Raw genomic sequence first — 14,568 nt, 5'->3', positions numbered from 1 at the left:
TGATTTAATAAATTAGATAAATATTTGGCTAACAAACGCACAAACGGACTACCATCAATAATTATTTTTGCTTCTACTACAAGAATCGGCTGCTATTGGTTAAAAATGACGAAATTTTATTTTTCATCTAGATGACTGAAAATTAATGTATTTGTGTAAAATTAAAAAGAAACAACTTTTTTAAATATTAACTTAAAGCAAAAACTAATGCCAAATTAAAACTTGACCTAAATCAATAAATAAAATAAAATCTCATATGATGCAGACTTAAATAGAAAAAAAAGTTAATAAATACAAAAAAGTTTCAATACATCAATTCACACACAGTAACTTTTTCAAAAAGGTTTTTCAAACAAAACTATCAGAATTACTTACCGGGAAAGTTTGTGTCTAAGGGTTGATACATATCATAGGTTAACGTTGTACCATCGGACAACGTTAGGAAAACTCTTTCACCCATTGGCCACGGACATTTCACTCTTCCTATCACACTGTGAAGAATCGTTTGCACGTGCCCACTGAAACCCCATAACCTCGTAGGAATGTATCTGCAAAGAAAAATAAGATAATAATGTCAATATAAAAAATGTATATACCTATGTGGCGGATTCATCTCTCCAAAAAATCCTATATGGGTAGTTTCGCCACTGCATTTTTTAGTTCGTTAGGCAAATTTGTATATCTGTAAACCTAACTTCTGACAAGTAGTTTCCGTTTGGATTAACGCAGAAGTTTTACAAAAAATGACTATTTTATTTTGTAATTGTCTTGCAGTGGCGAAATACCCATATAGGATTTTTCCAGAAATGTCAATATGGCGTAAAGTTTATTATTGGAGTCAATTTTAGAGGGTCTCTAAATTGGTAAACTATAATTGTCAGGTTGGAATTCCCTAAACTATAACCCAAATTTCAACTTTAAAAATGCTCAATTCATGAAATTACCAATGCTTATTCAAGACCATGCTTTTGCCAATGTAACACATGGTTTATTTTATATATTATTTTTTTTTATCTCGAAACTACTTGTTAAATCCTATGATATATGCTTAGTAAAAATCTAGAATACACGGAAAGAACCTGATAACCACCAGCCGTCCAGGACTTGTATTCTGTAACTTTGACATAAAAACGTTACGCTTTCAAAGCGGTGAGCGCAAGTATTCGATCAGCGAAACGCAAGGCAGTCGATTTTGGTATTCTCGTTGCCATGCGAATCGTGTTCTGGATACGCGTCGAGCACATATTGGCAACATCACAATTTCTAATGTAGCTGATAGTCAAAAGTTGATAACTGACCAAACTGACGAATGTAACAATGAAAAATGTCAATGTTACGTGAATTTCATCATAAAATAATAAATACAAGAAGAAGTGTCAAGTCAATGTTAAATTATGGAAACAGCGTGGCTGCCTGGGTAACTAATTTTCAGATATGGCGGCTGGGACATTTGACATGACATAGACATGACAATTTCAATTTTATGAAATTTATTTCCGTTTCTGGTTTTTAATGGCGGGCTGTTCAGGAGGTTTAAATGAGGGTTAATATACATTTTACTCTTTCTAGTAGTAAATAATACAACAAAATTACTCAAAAATATTTATTTGGAATTTAGAACAATGTAAATATGCAAATCAACACAATTAAAGAGCTATAATCCAATAAACTACTGTATCAATATCAAATATTTAAATAATATCAGAGATGCTGGTGTTAAAGTGAATTAGTAAAGTAACAGTGCATTGACTTACAGAAACTTGAAGATAAATAAATGTTTTCACAGCTTCACGGGCATAAAACTAAATAACTGGAAGCAGGAAAAAGGCAACCGGAACCCACACAAAACCTGAAATCAAAAAAAAATATGTAAAAAACATAAATATAGGCACATAAGACTTTTGTGAATTAAATCAAACAGGACTTGAATGAAAATAAAATGAATAAAAAATATGATACATATACATCTAATACCTCATTTGTATTTTAAAAATAATCTACATACATAGATTTATAGCATTATTGCTATGAAAATACATAATAGGTACCTACCTATGTGATATGTAATTACGCATTTCTGTTCATCTTGTAGAAAATTAATGTAGGCTAATAATAGTTCAATAATCATAATTTACCTTGTATAACTTGCTTTCAATTGCTCAAAATCACCGATCAGTCTTTAAAGTAGAGATACGGAAAAATCCTTGGCAAAGAATATCCCAAGATCCTTGGGTTTAAAGCTAAAAAATATAAAAACAGTTAATATATTACCTACTTTTACATATAATATGGCCCATACCTACTACACGCAGAAACGTCGATTTCATCATTTTCTTCATGTAATTAATATCATATATACTTTATTAAAGTGTTAACAAGGAACTTTATATCAAAAAACATATTTGTACTTATAAATTTCAGCCGAAATATCAGAAACAAACTTCCAATCAAATCTAAATGGCAAAAATTAAAATGGCGCCCGACCTTGCCAGAGGCCTCGGGAGCTGACGTTGACACACAGACAAAAGACAAAAGAACAGGACGCCAACGTGCATAAAAATGTTCCGTAGCAGAAATTGACAGAAATCATATAGAAATATTCAGATTTTTGTCTAGGACAGTCTAGAAGGCCATGCTTTCTGCCTGGGTAGAACCGCGCCACAACTGTTTCCAATTTTCCGGTTTACTGTCACCCCCCTGAATTTCATAACCTATTGGATATGTCATTATTCTTATTATACGAGGGATGAGTTGAAGACGCTTCTCAGCATTTTCGATGTTTTGAACAATATTTATAGCTGCCAAGTCGTAAATTATATTACTTATTGAGGAATTTATAGAAGAAGTACTAATTTTCACTAAAGAGCAAGATAACGCACAAAATCACAATTTTTTCTATTTTCACTGACAGTTCGACAAGCAAAACGATCCTTTAAGGCAACCGTTTTCAAAGCGCTCAGCGCAATCAGTAAAGACGCTAAGCGTGTCAGACAAGAATACCGAAATTCTCAATTAAGTGCGCGCTCAGCGAAAATTAACGTCATATACGCTGAGCGCTTAGCATTTTAAAAATTACAGAATACGGGCCCAGTGCTCTCCAGTAAAATTAGTAAAATGGCGTTTATGATGTTTTCCCCTAGACCCTAGACCCTTCACTTGATAAGGGTCAGTGACACATCTGACCGAAAAGCCGTGTAAGTTAAAATAAAGACAATGAAAGCCAGAAATTCTGTTAGTTTCAATGCTGAATCATACGTCACATTCAAATTAGTTTAATAGTAAACCTACATAAAACATTATTAAATATCATTAACTCAATAATTACAATATATAGACCAATTTGTTATTATACTACACGTGGTGGGTACTCAAACCAATAGTACTTAATATCCATTAATTCGAAACAAAATACATAACCATTTTCAAATTGCAGTTAAGTCGCGATATTCAATTATTTTTACCTACGCACATCTAGGTGTTAGGTTTGGTTAGGTTAGAATCGCGCTTGTCACGATTCTTTTATTACCGTACCTACCGGCTCCTTTTTCAACATTCCGTCTTCAAATGAAATATCCTTTTGAGATAACCAACCTATATTCCCTTTCCTCCAAGAAGCGGTTGGCAATTTTTAATCTCGAATGATAACTGGCGTTGTCCATAACAATGACAGAGTTTTCTAGAAGGAATGTTATCATTTGGGAAACGTAATATTCAAAAACATCAGCCGTCATTTCTTCACGATAATCCTTGGTCGATTTAGATTCAAATTGCAGAGACTGTACGAATCCATTATCTCCCACAATATGCGTTATAATTAACCTGCGTCCTTTCCCGGAAGGGATTTTCAAACCAGTCGATAATCTTTCTAAAAATGCTTCATGAGAACTCCCAATGCTATTGTCTAGCCAGATTTTCTAACAGAATGTCCTTCATTCAGCCATGTTTCGTCTATGTAGAAGATATATTTTCCTTCGCTGTTATATTTAGGAATATCCCTTAGATATTGTCTTCCCTAAAAAATTATGTCTTCTCTGTAAATGAGTACAGACTTCCGGTTGTACTTTGCCACAAGAAGTTCATTCAGTTTTTTTCTTCCTATAACCGGCAAGTTTTCGTATTCATTTACAACTTTCTGAATTTTATCGATGGTTGGTATTTTCTTGTTTAAGTTAAAGGCGTGCTCATGTCTCCTTATTAAGGTTGATTCTCACTATACCTTCCCTATCAGCTACCTTCCGTTTCCCTTCCGTTTACATAAAATATTATATCATGTAAATGAATAGGGACAATGCACACTATCCGTTCCGTTTCCCTTCCGTTCCATATCCTTTCCTTCCATACATTTTTTGGCGGACGGACTGAAGCGTATCGGAAACAGCGTTGTCAAGTTCTTACATTTGTACCAGCTCTGTTAACATTTTGCTGATATTTATTTATTCTTTCACCTCCTAATTAAATCTATTACCTTTTTCAAAAGATACAAACTTTTAAAATAAAACTTCCGTAATGATATAAAAATGTACAATAAAAAGTATGGAATTGATACGGAACGGAATCTTACGTAGGGGAAAGTGGGGATCATTCGGCATATTTATTTAAATCACTAACTTTTGAAAACCTCTAAAAAAAAGAATTATAAGTGTCTCGATGAATTTGTGGTAGTATTGTGTATTGATAAGGCGCACAGGCAGATTTCTGCTTAACCAAGTCCAAGTATTTTTTCAGTTTTTACTTTTAATGTAAATAGCCGAATCATGCCCACCGGTGGTGATCATTCATCTAGGACTCTGGGATGTTTCGGCTACTTCAAGCTTAAACTCAAACTAACTCAAATAAGTTACAAACATCAGTAAAATAAGTGTTTAATGCATAGTAACAAATGAACAAAACTAATTCAAAATATTTTGAACAAAAAACAGGACATAGGTACTACGAGTATAGGTAATACATCTATTAGAACTTAGACACTAATTTTAACGTACATTCAAAGAGGAAAAATTTACGTTAAACTTATAGGCACTAGATGTTCTTGATGTTCCTTGGACGGTAGAATGTGGTAAAACTGCCACAATATCATTAAAAGATATTAGTGCAAAATCGTCTATATCAGGAAAGAGGAAGCAGTTGGATTTTCCTTTTCTTCTTAAAAATTTCACTTCGAATTCTTCGTTATCTATAGAAATGATTTGACCAACCTAATGAACTTCGGTTTTATTGGTAATAAATTTGACCAAAACAAAATTTCCAAGAACAACCTTGTCTTCTTTGTTACGAGCACTTAAATTCTCCCAAAAATCTTCTTCGCCTGACGACTCTCCAGATGACATACAAACACTACACTCACTAGAGCTTGCATCATTACGCTTTTTATGAGTTTTCACTAAACTTCCTTTTGCCGACTTTAATGAGGATTTGTTTTCTTTTAGTGACCGTTTCCTTTTTCGTTCTTTTTCTATTCGTTGTCTATTTTCATACTCTGGTGTGTCATTATAAACTGATGACTTAGATTTCTTTCTACCTTTCTTGACTTCCTGCACTACTGGTGCTTTTGGATAAGGTCTGATTTCACATAGAGAAGCTCCAGAGGATGTAGTAGCTAATAATGGAAAAGTTGTGTTACCCTGTGATGTAAGATTATCACTTGTTATCTGCTTAACTTCATTTCCATTACTGCTACTAACTGTGACATTTTGCTCACCTTTTGATATGGAAGGTATCGGAGATAGTGAAACTGTGACCTGCTGTGAGGGAATATTATCGTGAATACTTTCTAGCGGCGGATTCTTTTCCTTTAGTGGTTTATCAGTCACCTCGCTAGCTATAAAATCAGCATCACCAAATATTAGACGATTCAATGGATAAAGGCCCGTGTGTTTAAAGGCGCTCACAATATTTTTGATTGTAAATGCATTCTCATAAGCTTTTTTGGTAAGGCATGCCAAATGTCTTATAGTTATCACCTTACCCGGATTTGAAAGAAGCCAGTCATGTTGAGCTGTGGCAAAATAAGATTTAAAGAGGTCATACACCCCGACATCAAGCGGCTGCATTTTATGGGTGGTGTGGGGCGGAAATGACATTAACACAATTCCGTTTTTACGGCACAGTCTAATAGATTCTACCGAAATGTGGGATTCATGGTTATCCACCATAAGAAGCACTTTGTTTTCCACCGAGCATTTTACATAATTTGCAAAATGTAAGATCACATTGGGAAACAAATTAGAAGACATCCACCCTTTTTTATTTCCTAGGGCGATTGCTGAATTTGGGTAATCACTACCTAAATATTCTTCAGGATTTCTGATCCTTGGATAGACAAAAACTGGTGGAACTGCAGATCCAGCTGCGCTTATAATACCGACAAAGGTTACAAGTTCTCCCCTCTCTTAGGAAGATATATGGGCTACCTGTTTTTTTCCTTTGGGGGCAACAACTTTTGATGGCGGCATCACAGTTGTCAAGCCAGTTTCATCCAGATTAAATATCTTTTCTGGAGGAAATTTATATTTTTCATAATTGACGCATATTTAACAAAAAAGTCATTCACAACTGGTTTGTTAAATGCCATGGCTCTACTTATGCTGGTATTCTCTGGTTTGCGTAAGGATATCTCTCTTTCGTGTCTTGTCATGAATCCGCGAAGCCAGTCTAGTCCTAAAACACGAAGATATTTTTGAACAAATATCTAAAATACAGCGTGTACATTATTCATATACCTGCCATTTTATTTAACTCCCAGTTTTTTGGAGACTTACAGTTCTTAATGCTCCGACTATAGTCATAAGCCAGAGTCCTAATTTGTTTGTAATTTAAACCATAGTTTAAATCAGAACACTTCTTGATATAAGTGACAAGCTCTGCCTCTTGACTAGTAGTGAATACTTGCTGGGATGTGTATTTACTAGAAAATACAAAATCTTCCTCGCTTTCATGGCCAGAGTCCTCCAATTCTTGTAATAGTTGTTCTTTTGATTTATTTCCCGTAAGTTTTTTAATTCGAGATTGAATCGTTTGACGCTTTATTTGATACTCTTCTGCTGCTTTATATTGGCTTAAGCGCTTAGACAAAACCGTTTTAATGGCCAATTTTAATCTTGTTTCTCTTATATTACAACGGTTTGTCTTTTTTACGAACTTCTTTGGCATCTATAACAAAATTTGAACAAAAATTAACACCAAGGGGAACATTCGGCCGCCAGCCGAAACATCACTAGATTTGCCAGCCGAATGTTACCCACCAAGAAATAAAATATCTTTATTGCGACCAGCAAAACGCACACAATATTTGAGGTTATGTTGATTCACTTGTAATAAAGACACGTAATATACGACTTAAAAACCATAATTAAACTTTTTTAAGTTAATAACCAACGTCGCCTAATTTACTATTTTCAAGATGTAAAACTTACCTTAAAAACGCTATAATATTTGATGATGTCCAAAATAAAAACAGATAAAACAATTAACACAATATACACCTGCCACAACTTCAAAGTAATATTTTTGACAGCTGACGACAAAATCCGCGCCAAATTTAAACATATTCGTGATTTATTGAGGGTAGCCGAATGTTCCCTATAGCCGAATGTATACCACTTTCCCCTATAGCGTCAATACAAAAAAATACGGAACGGATATGGAATGGATATAGAATGGAAACGGAAGGTATAGTGAGAATCAACCTTTATGCCTAACAGTCGGCAACAACCAATTCAAGCTTCCTCTCGTAGATGTTTTGGGCTCTTAAAAACAGTTCAACGTTTTCTCTTTTTCAGAACTTTATCAATGGTAGCTTCATCAAATCCCGTAATATTTGAACATTTCGTAACTAGACTTCCCACAGTAGTCGAGAAATCCTGATGCACACAGAAATCCTGAACATTTAAAAGTATAGTTTTCGCTCTTAAATCAAGAATACCATTTATCTTGACTGGAATAAATATCTTCATGTTTGTAAATCAACAACGCAAGGTAGTGATTATAAATAGGGGAAAATACGAAGCTTTAAAATTTTAGGGCACGGTTTTTTGAAGGGACTAGGGGAAGCAGCAGAAGCCAACATCAGCGACATCGGGAACTTTGCAAAGAGCACGAAGTGCTTTAACGCAAAGAAAGAATGAGAGGAAGGTTTGGTACAATAATACTGGGGTATTGCAATGGACCCAAGGCCTCCGAGTGAGGGATCAAACAGGATCGCAAACCGCAGCAACCTAACCTAACCTAACGACCTTAGGAAATCAGGAGAGCTCATAATTAAGTGGCATAAGGATATCGCCAGACTAAATACAGTTTACACGGGATACTGGCAAAATTACCTACACAAACAACTGCTGAACATGAGGCGGGAATAGGCATCCCCTTTAACGAAGTTTGCGGATACTGCAAGGATCTGAAAGAGAGGGAAACGGTTCTACATTTCCTGCATTCTGCAATTCTGCTAGTTGGAAATTTCACAAGCGGTCGCAATCGCCACTTCAACCAACCAGCCAAGCAATTTCGTTGAAGATATGCGCAAAGGTTTTTTTCTTCTGAAAAAGTTTAAAAATAGAAAAAATTTGACCTTGTAAGAAGTAACAAAGGTTTGTAGTATTTGAATATAAAATATCAACGTTTACTTAATTGAAGATTATTTATTTTAATAATAATATACGTGCCGTCATAAAAAATACAATTTTTATTAAAATCAAAACTACTTAGCAAGTGTTTTTTTTTAATTTAGCAGCAGATCGTATGTTGTTAAATCGTATTAATGGTATTTTCAGTTCCGTGGTGTTAAAAATGTTTAATAGGCTATTTTTTATTCCTAAGCATTAAGTGCATTTTATGGCCGTTGTGTAGAAAAAAGTCCACTAATATTTTTATGCATTTTTACTAAAAATGCTTGCATTTGAAACAATAATCTGCTAAACCATAAAAAAACACCTAATAACTGAAAGTCCTAAATCCCTAGTATATATGTAAATAGCAGTGGCGTGCATTACATATAGGCAAAAAAGCATTGCCTACCCTTCGATTTATTCAAGACAGACGCAAAATAAAAATATATTTATCTGATCAATTTTCATTATACATCTACCTACAAATCCTACAATGCGACCTACATTGTTTTATTTTTCTAAATAGTAAGTTAGTATTGTGTTTATTACGGTTGCAAAGCCGGAAACATCATACAAAACAAACGCCACCTGTTCAACGTCTTATTATTACCTAAAAAACGCATCCCATTATTCGAAATCGAACGCACGGCCGCAACTTAACATTACATGGATATGGACAAGCAAAAGCAGTGCGTTACCGCAGCACGGATGCACCCGATGTCTCGATCCCGCCGATGCGGTATTGCCAGTTCCGATGTTATTACAGAACTATGTAAGAAACAGTCCATGTTATTTTATATGATTGATGAATTTTAAATAACTGTGTTTTAGAAAGATTTGTATTATGTAGCAAATGAGAAATTTGCTTGTCTGTCATCTGTATTTGTTTCCAAATGATTTCATTTATTATTTTATTTGACTGTAAAATCATTTTGGTACATAAAATCTATTAGGCAGTGGAAATTGGCAATCTGGCAATATTGTGTACGGTTATTGTTTTAGCCAAAGACATTATAAAGATAGACCGAATATCTCATTCATAACTACTCGTTGGAAGTGTATCAAACATTCCAATGTGTCAAACAAGGAGAGAAGAGACAGAGAAGTCTAAAATTTCCGACCCCGGCAACTAGGCGCATTTGGATTGTTCTAATGGCCAATGGCGTATCGTTTTTTGGAAGGAATTTAATTAGTAAAGTAAAATTAAAGTAATTAGTAAAATTTTTACTCCATATTAATATACTACATTAACACTTTTTCGTCAGATGAGTTTTGTAATAAGGTCTAATATAATAATATAATTAATATCCCATATATACTTATGTTGAAACGTTAGTAGGTAGTTTTCGAAAATCGCTCCAACGTCGATTTTCAATTTAAACTTTCAGTTACTTCTATATAAACTGTCAGTTACTTTTGAATATTTACAGGGTGACTCAAGTTTCTGAAACAGTTCTATATTAGGTTTGTGGTTGGTGACTTTCCTTTCAATTTTTTTTTCAGAATATGGAAGCAATGGTAAAGCACATTTTAGACATTTTTGTAAACATAGGGGGCCGGAACATATTTTCAAACTAAAGTTGTAGATTTGCCATTAAATTTCCATTCCAGAAATACCTAGGGTTGCCACCTGTCCTTTTTTGAAATAACCTGTCCTTTTGACTTTTTTTGACTTAAAAAGTCATTTTTATTTACGTATTTTCCCTGAGAAAATTACCTACAGCAAACAGAAATATTCTTTTCGTCCAAATTTAATTAGAGAAGTTATAAAACTTATAAATAAATTTTCTTGTTTAGAATAGGCAACATTATTTAGAACTTCCCGTTTAATCTCAAATGATAGTTTAGATTTAGTTTTACCTTTTTTGATCTTAAAAAGAACTATTCAAAATTAGTAATTAGTAACGATTTAGTTAGTTCGCAATCGATAGCTTCCTGTGAAGTACTATGTAATAGTTGTTTAATTTTTTAGGTATTTTTTTAGGTATAGGAAGTTATTATTAATATTATTATTAATAACTTCCTATACCTAAAATCAATATTTAATGAGAAAATTGTGTTTTTTTAAATATAATACAAGATTTGACTTTCGGTCTTCTTCTTGTATTATGATGGCTCTGATACGAGGCAATTACCTTTTAGTCTCTCAATAGAAGGCATTTATCATTAAAAGTATCAAATCTGTGTGCTACAGAATGTGATTTCTGTCGCATAATAATGAATATTACGTTTATTTACTAACCATTACTTTTAAAGGTAGCTTCATCAGACAATCAAATTTTAGTTAAATGTCTCAATCTTCATGAACTGTATTAAGCATATGTATTGCGGTTTGAATCACCCTGTATGTTGACAAAAATATTTTGAAAATGTGCGTTACAATGGCTCCCATCTTATGTAAAAAATTGAAATAAAAATCACAAACCAAAAACGTAATAGGTAAAAAGCTTTTTTGGAGGCCTGGGTCACTCTGTATATAGGTATGTATAAAACTAGTAGCTTAAAAATTATTTACAGTTCGTCCCATTCTATAAAAAAAAGTAAACACACCGTACAAATAACTCTAGAGTATTTGTACGGTGGTAAAAAATTGTCTAAACAAGGCCGAAGGGGCAGATATAATAAAGCAGTAAAATGTAAAAAAGGTCGGGTAAACACCTTTGTTTATTTGTAGAGCAAAATTCCTTTAGAATATCGTATATAATGACCAAAATATGACGCAATTTTAAGAAAAAAAATGTCACTTTCAGGCTTATAATAAAGTTTCAAATATGCAACGTTTATATTCAAATTTGTTATGATCTACAACAGTTCGGTAGTAATTGAAACGAATTATAATTCAATTGCCGGCTACTACGTTCTTGTTTTAATAGATCAAAATTCAACTAATATAATTAGAAATTATTTTAATTGTAAGGGGCTCCCTTGTGGGACGCCCAATGTACAACCTATGTACACCTATGTACTACTACTACTTCAAACACACCGTAAGCTAAACGTAGTAAGCTATAACGGACCAAGGCCCGTCGCGAGGAGTGGTGGGACGGACGGCTCATTTTCATTCTGGAAGACTAGCAGCGACGTTGCCAATAGTTCTAGACCTTTCAGCACATTAAACAGTAAACATGTCCTTTAATAGTAACGCATATATCCTCTGGTTCAGGGGCGGATACAGGAATTTATTTTAGGGGGGTGGGGGGCTCAAAATAAAATGTAATGTAGAATATGCTTTTTAGGGCGCCGTTTTTAACCCAAAAGCCTAATATTTAACACAATTTACAGATTTTAGGGGTGGCCCGGGCCCCATGGGCCCCCCTCTGTATCCGCCACTGCTCTGGTTAATAACATATTATTACACATGCTGCTTTAAAAATAAACTATTAATTTAATTAAGAAATTGAGATTTATTGATATCCGGTGAAGATTTTAAAGTCACCTTTTCTGCAAATCAAACTAAGTAGATAGGCGCAAATTTGAGATGTGGCAATGTCGCCTTCTCTATCTCAGTTGGTTTTTACAGTACGTATTCAACCTCCGATTGTTTGATCGGGTTAAAATGCACAATGTGATATCTGTTCTTCCTAAATCTATGGTTTTAGCTAATTCGCCAGTCGTTGAGTCGCCTATCGGGAAGAAATAATGATTGAATAATAGATAGATTATTCTTTTTGCATCTACAAATAATTAAATTTATTTGCTGTTATTTGAATTTTCTTTTGTTTGAGTTTAAAGTTAAAATACGTTAGGCAGTAAATTTTATATACGTACATTGTACATATATATTATGTAATACATACGTTTTTTTAGGTTTTTTTTCATATTTTTGATTCTGTTGCCTACCCTACTGTAAATGGTACTGCACGCCACTGGTAAATAGCCATGGTTGGTACTTGGAATTAGAAATTAGTTTTCATTATATTGAAAATAAAGTGAAAATATCATGAATTACCTATTGCGAGACCTATTTAATAATTTACCGTTTTCATATAATTATCATTTTTCATCTGCTGCTTACTATAAAATGACATTATTTTACAATCTCTAGTTTTTGAAAATGCTTGATAAAAAAAAGACAAAATACATAAACAATTCAAAAACGCAATATCATAATAACTGTTTAATTACATGTATTTATGCAGTTAACGTTATTAACGAGGTTATTATTTACAATGCAGTAACAAAAATTCGTAGTACTATAAACAATATTAAATAGTAAATTAAGAGAAATTTTCTACTAGACCTCTCAATAACAAATTTTACATTTATCTTTATTCTAATACAGATTGTTTATATAGTTAGTAAGTGTAATTTAACGAGCCACTAATAATACATTAAACAAATAAAGCTTAAACAAAATAATCCTTTAAGATTTTTTAGTAATAAGTCCCAACAAACATAAAATTATCGTAATCATTTCATATAGATCGATCAACATTTAATTAGATTGGAATTTACAAATCTGAGCATCTCTGTCATAGCCAATTTGTTACCAAATTATCCAAACAATATGACAAGTTCCACAGAAAAAATGCTAAAAATTAGCATTTCAAATTCATTTTTAGCGACTTTAATAAAAGTTAAAGTAATTGCACATATTTGATCTTTTCTATGATTAATTTAAGAAAAATGTCAAATAAATGATAACCGTCTGATAACAATCTGCCACTTATTGTAGGCTACTATTCCTATATTGTGATCATATGGTATTTAACGACATATCTACATATGTATATAAAATGCTAATGTTTATCTGTGTCGTCTCTACTGAAGTAACGACTTACTCTAGAAAGTTGTTTTTTTTTTAATGAAAGATAGCTAATTGGCTCTTCTAAAAACTGTCGTCGCCGGATTTTTTGTTTTTCATTTTTAATTTTCAATTAAAAAAAATAAAAAGTATTTTTTTTCCTGATGTCGATGTCGTGGCGGATGCGCCAGGCTTCAACTAGTAAATTATAATCTTCTTCGTCTACAATTTACATATAGCGGATATTATAAATCTAAAATAGTCTTTTAAACCGATGTTAACGTTTCTGACCTTGTCTAAAATTAAGGTGATTTCCAATAATTATAGTTTTGGAATAGATTATTTCAACAAAGCTAAGATAAACCTGTATCTTGGCTACCACTGAACAAAAAGAATTGATATGAAACTTTATCCATATGTAGAAAATTAGTTATGTAGGTATATTGAAAGTCATTTTTTGCGTTTATATTTGTTTTAAATACTTTAACACAATTAGTACAAGTAAATTAACAACAATAACTCTAATAATTGTTATTTATTATTTAACAAATGGATAATAATATGTTATAAAACCTTAACCATGAATTTTTATATTATTTGAAATACACACATGGCCAAAATAATTGCATATATCGATACGGAAAGGAATTTAAAGAATCTTTTTTTATACATCACAGCTTTGATAATCTGTAATAAATATTTGTTTGTTAAAATGGATATGGTAAACAATGTTTATCGTTCAGACCCAATATTATTACAAATTCTTGCACATTTCGATTTGTGGTCTCTTGGGTTTCAGAAGAAATTTGACCATTGTTTTGGCCTTAAAATGCCTAGAAACATTATTTCACAGTTAAATAGAGTCTGAATAGTAACACTGTCTCAACAGGGCTACCGGCAAGTTGCAATAGTTGAAATTGCAGGAGTTAACCAAAGCGATGTTTCGAGAATATTAAAAAAAATCAGGGAGACAAACGAGGTTTACAGACCGGCCTGGAAGAGGTAGAAAGATAGTTACTACTGCTGTGCAAGACCGTCAAATATCCCTAATTGCACGACGCAATCCCCTGTTTTCTAGTACTGCTATTAAAAATGAGTTAGGTCGCCTTGAAGGAGTAAAGGATGCTTCACGCTACACCGTAACGGGTCCGAGCCGTGTGTCGGTGAAGACACGGCCAAACATTGTCAAGTGTTCTTTACACATATACATTCATGCCAGGCCGA

At 33.1% G+C, this 14,568-nt stretch overlaps 1 protein-coding gene across 1 annotated transcript in view; it reads right to left on the bottom strand.

Moving 5' to 3' along the window:
• Positions 1-375: 375 nt before the first annotated feature.
• The window catches only part of LOC115883132 (abhydrolase domain-containing protein 2-like), a gene marked incomplete at its 3' end in the record, with an annotated part of 34,039 nt that continues 19,846 nt past the window's right edge, over positions 376-14,568 (bottom strand). Inside the window, 1 exon segment of the mRNA XM_030901443.1 lies at positions 376-548. Coding sequence (XP_030757303.1) covers positions 376-548 — 173 coding nt within the window.

The sequence above is a fragment of the Sitophilus oryzae genome, unplaced genomic scaffold (genome assembly GCF_002938485.1).
Source record: "Sitophilus oryzae breed Bouriz unplaced genomic scaffold, Soryzae_2.0 scaffold_1816_pilon_pilon, whole genome shotgun sequence".
Lineage (NCBI taxonomy): Eukaryota > Metazoa > Arthropoda > Insecta > Coleoptera > Curculionidae > Sitophilus > Sitophilus oryzae.
This window is presented reverse-complemented; position numbering and strand designations above follow the sequence as displayed.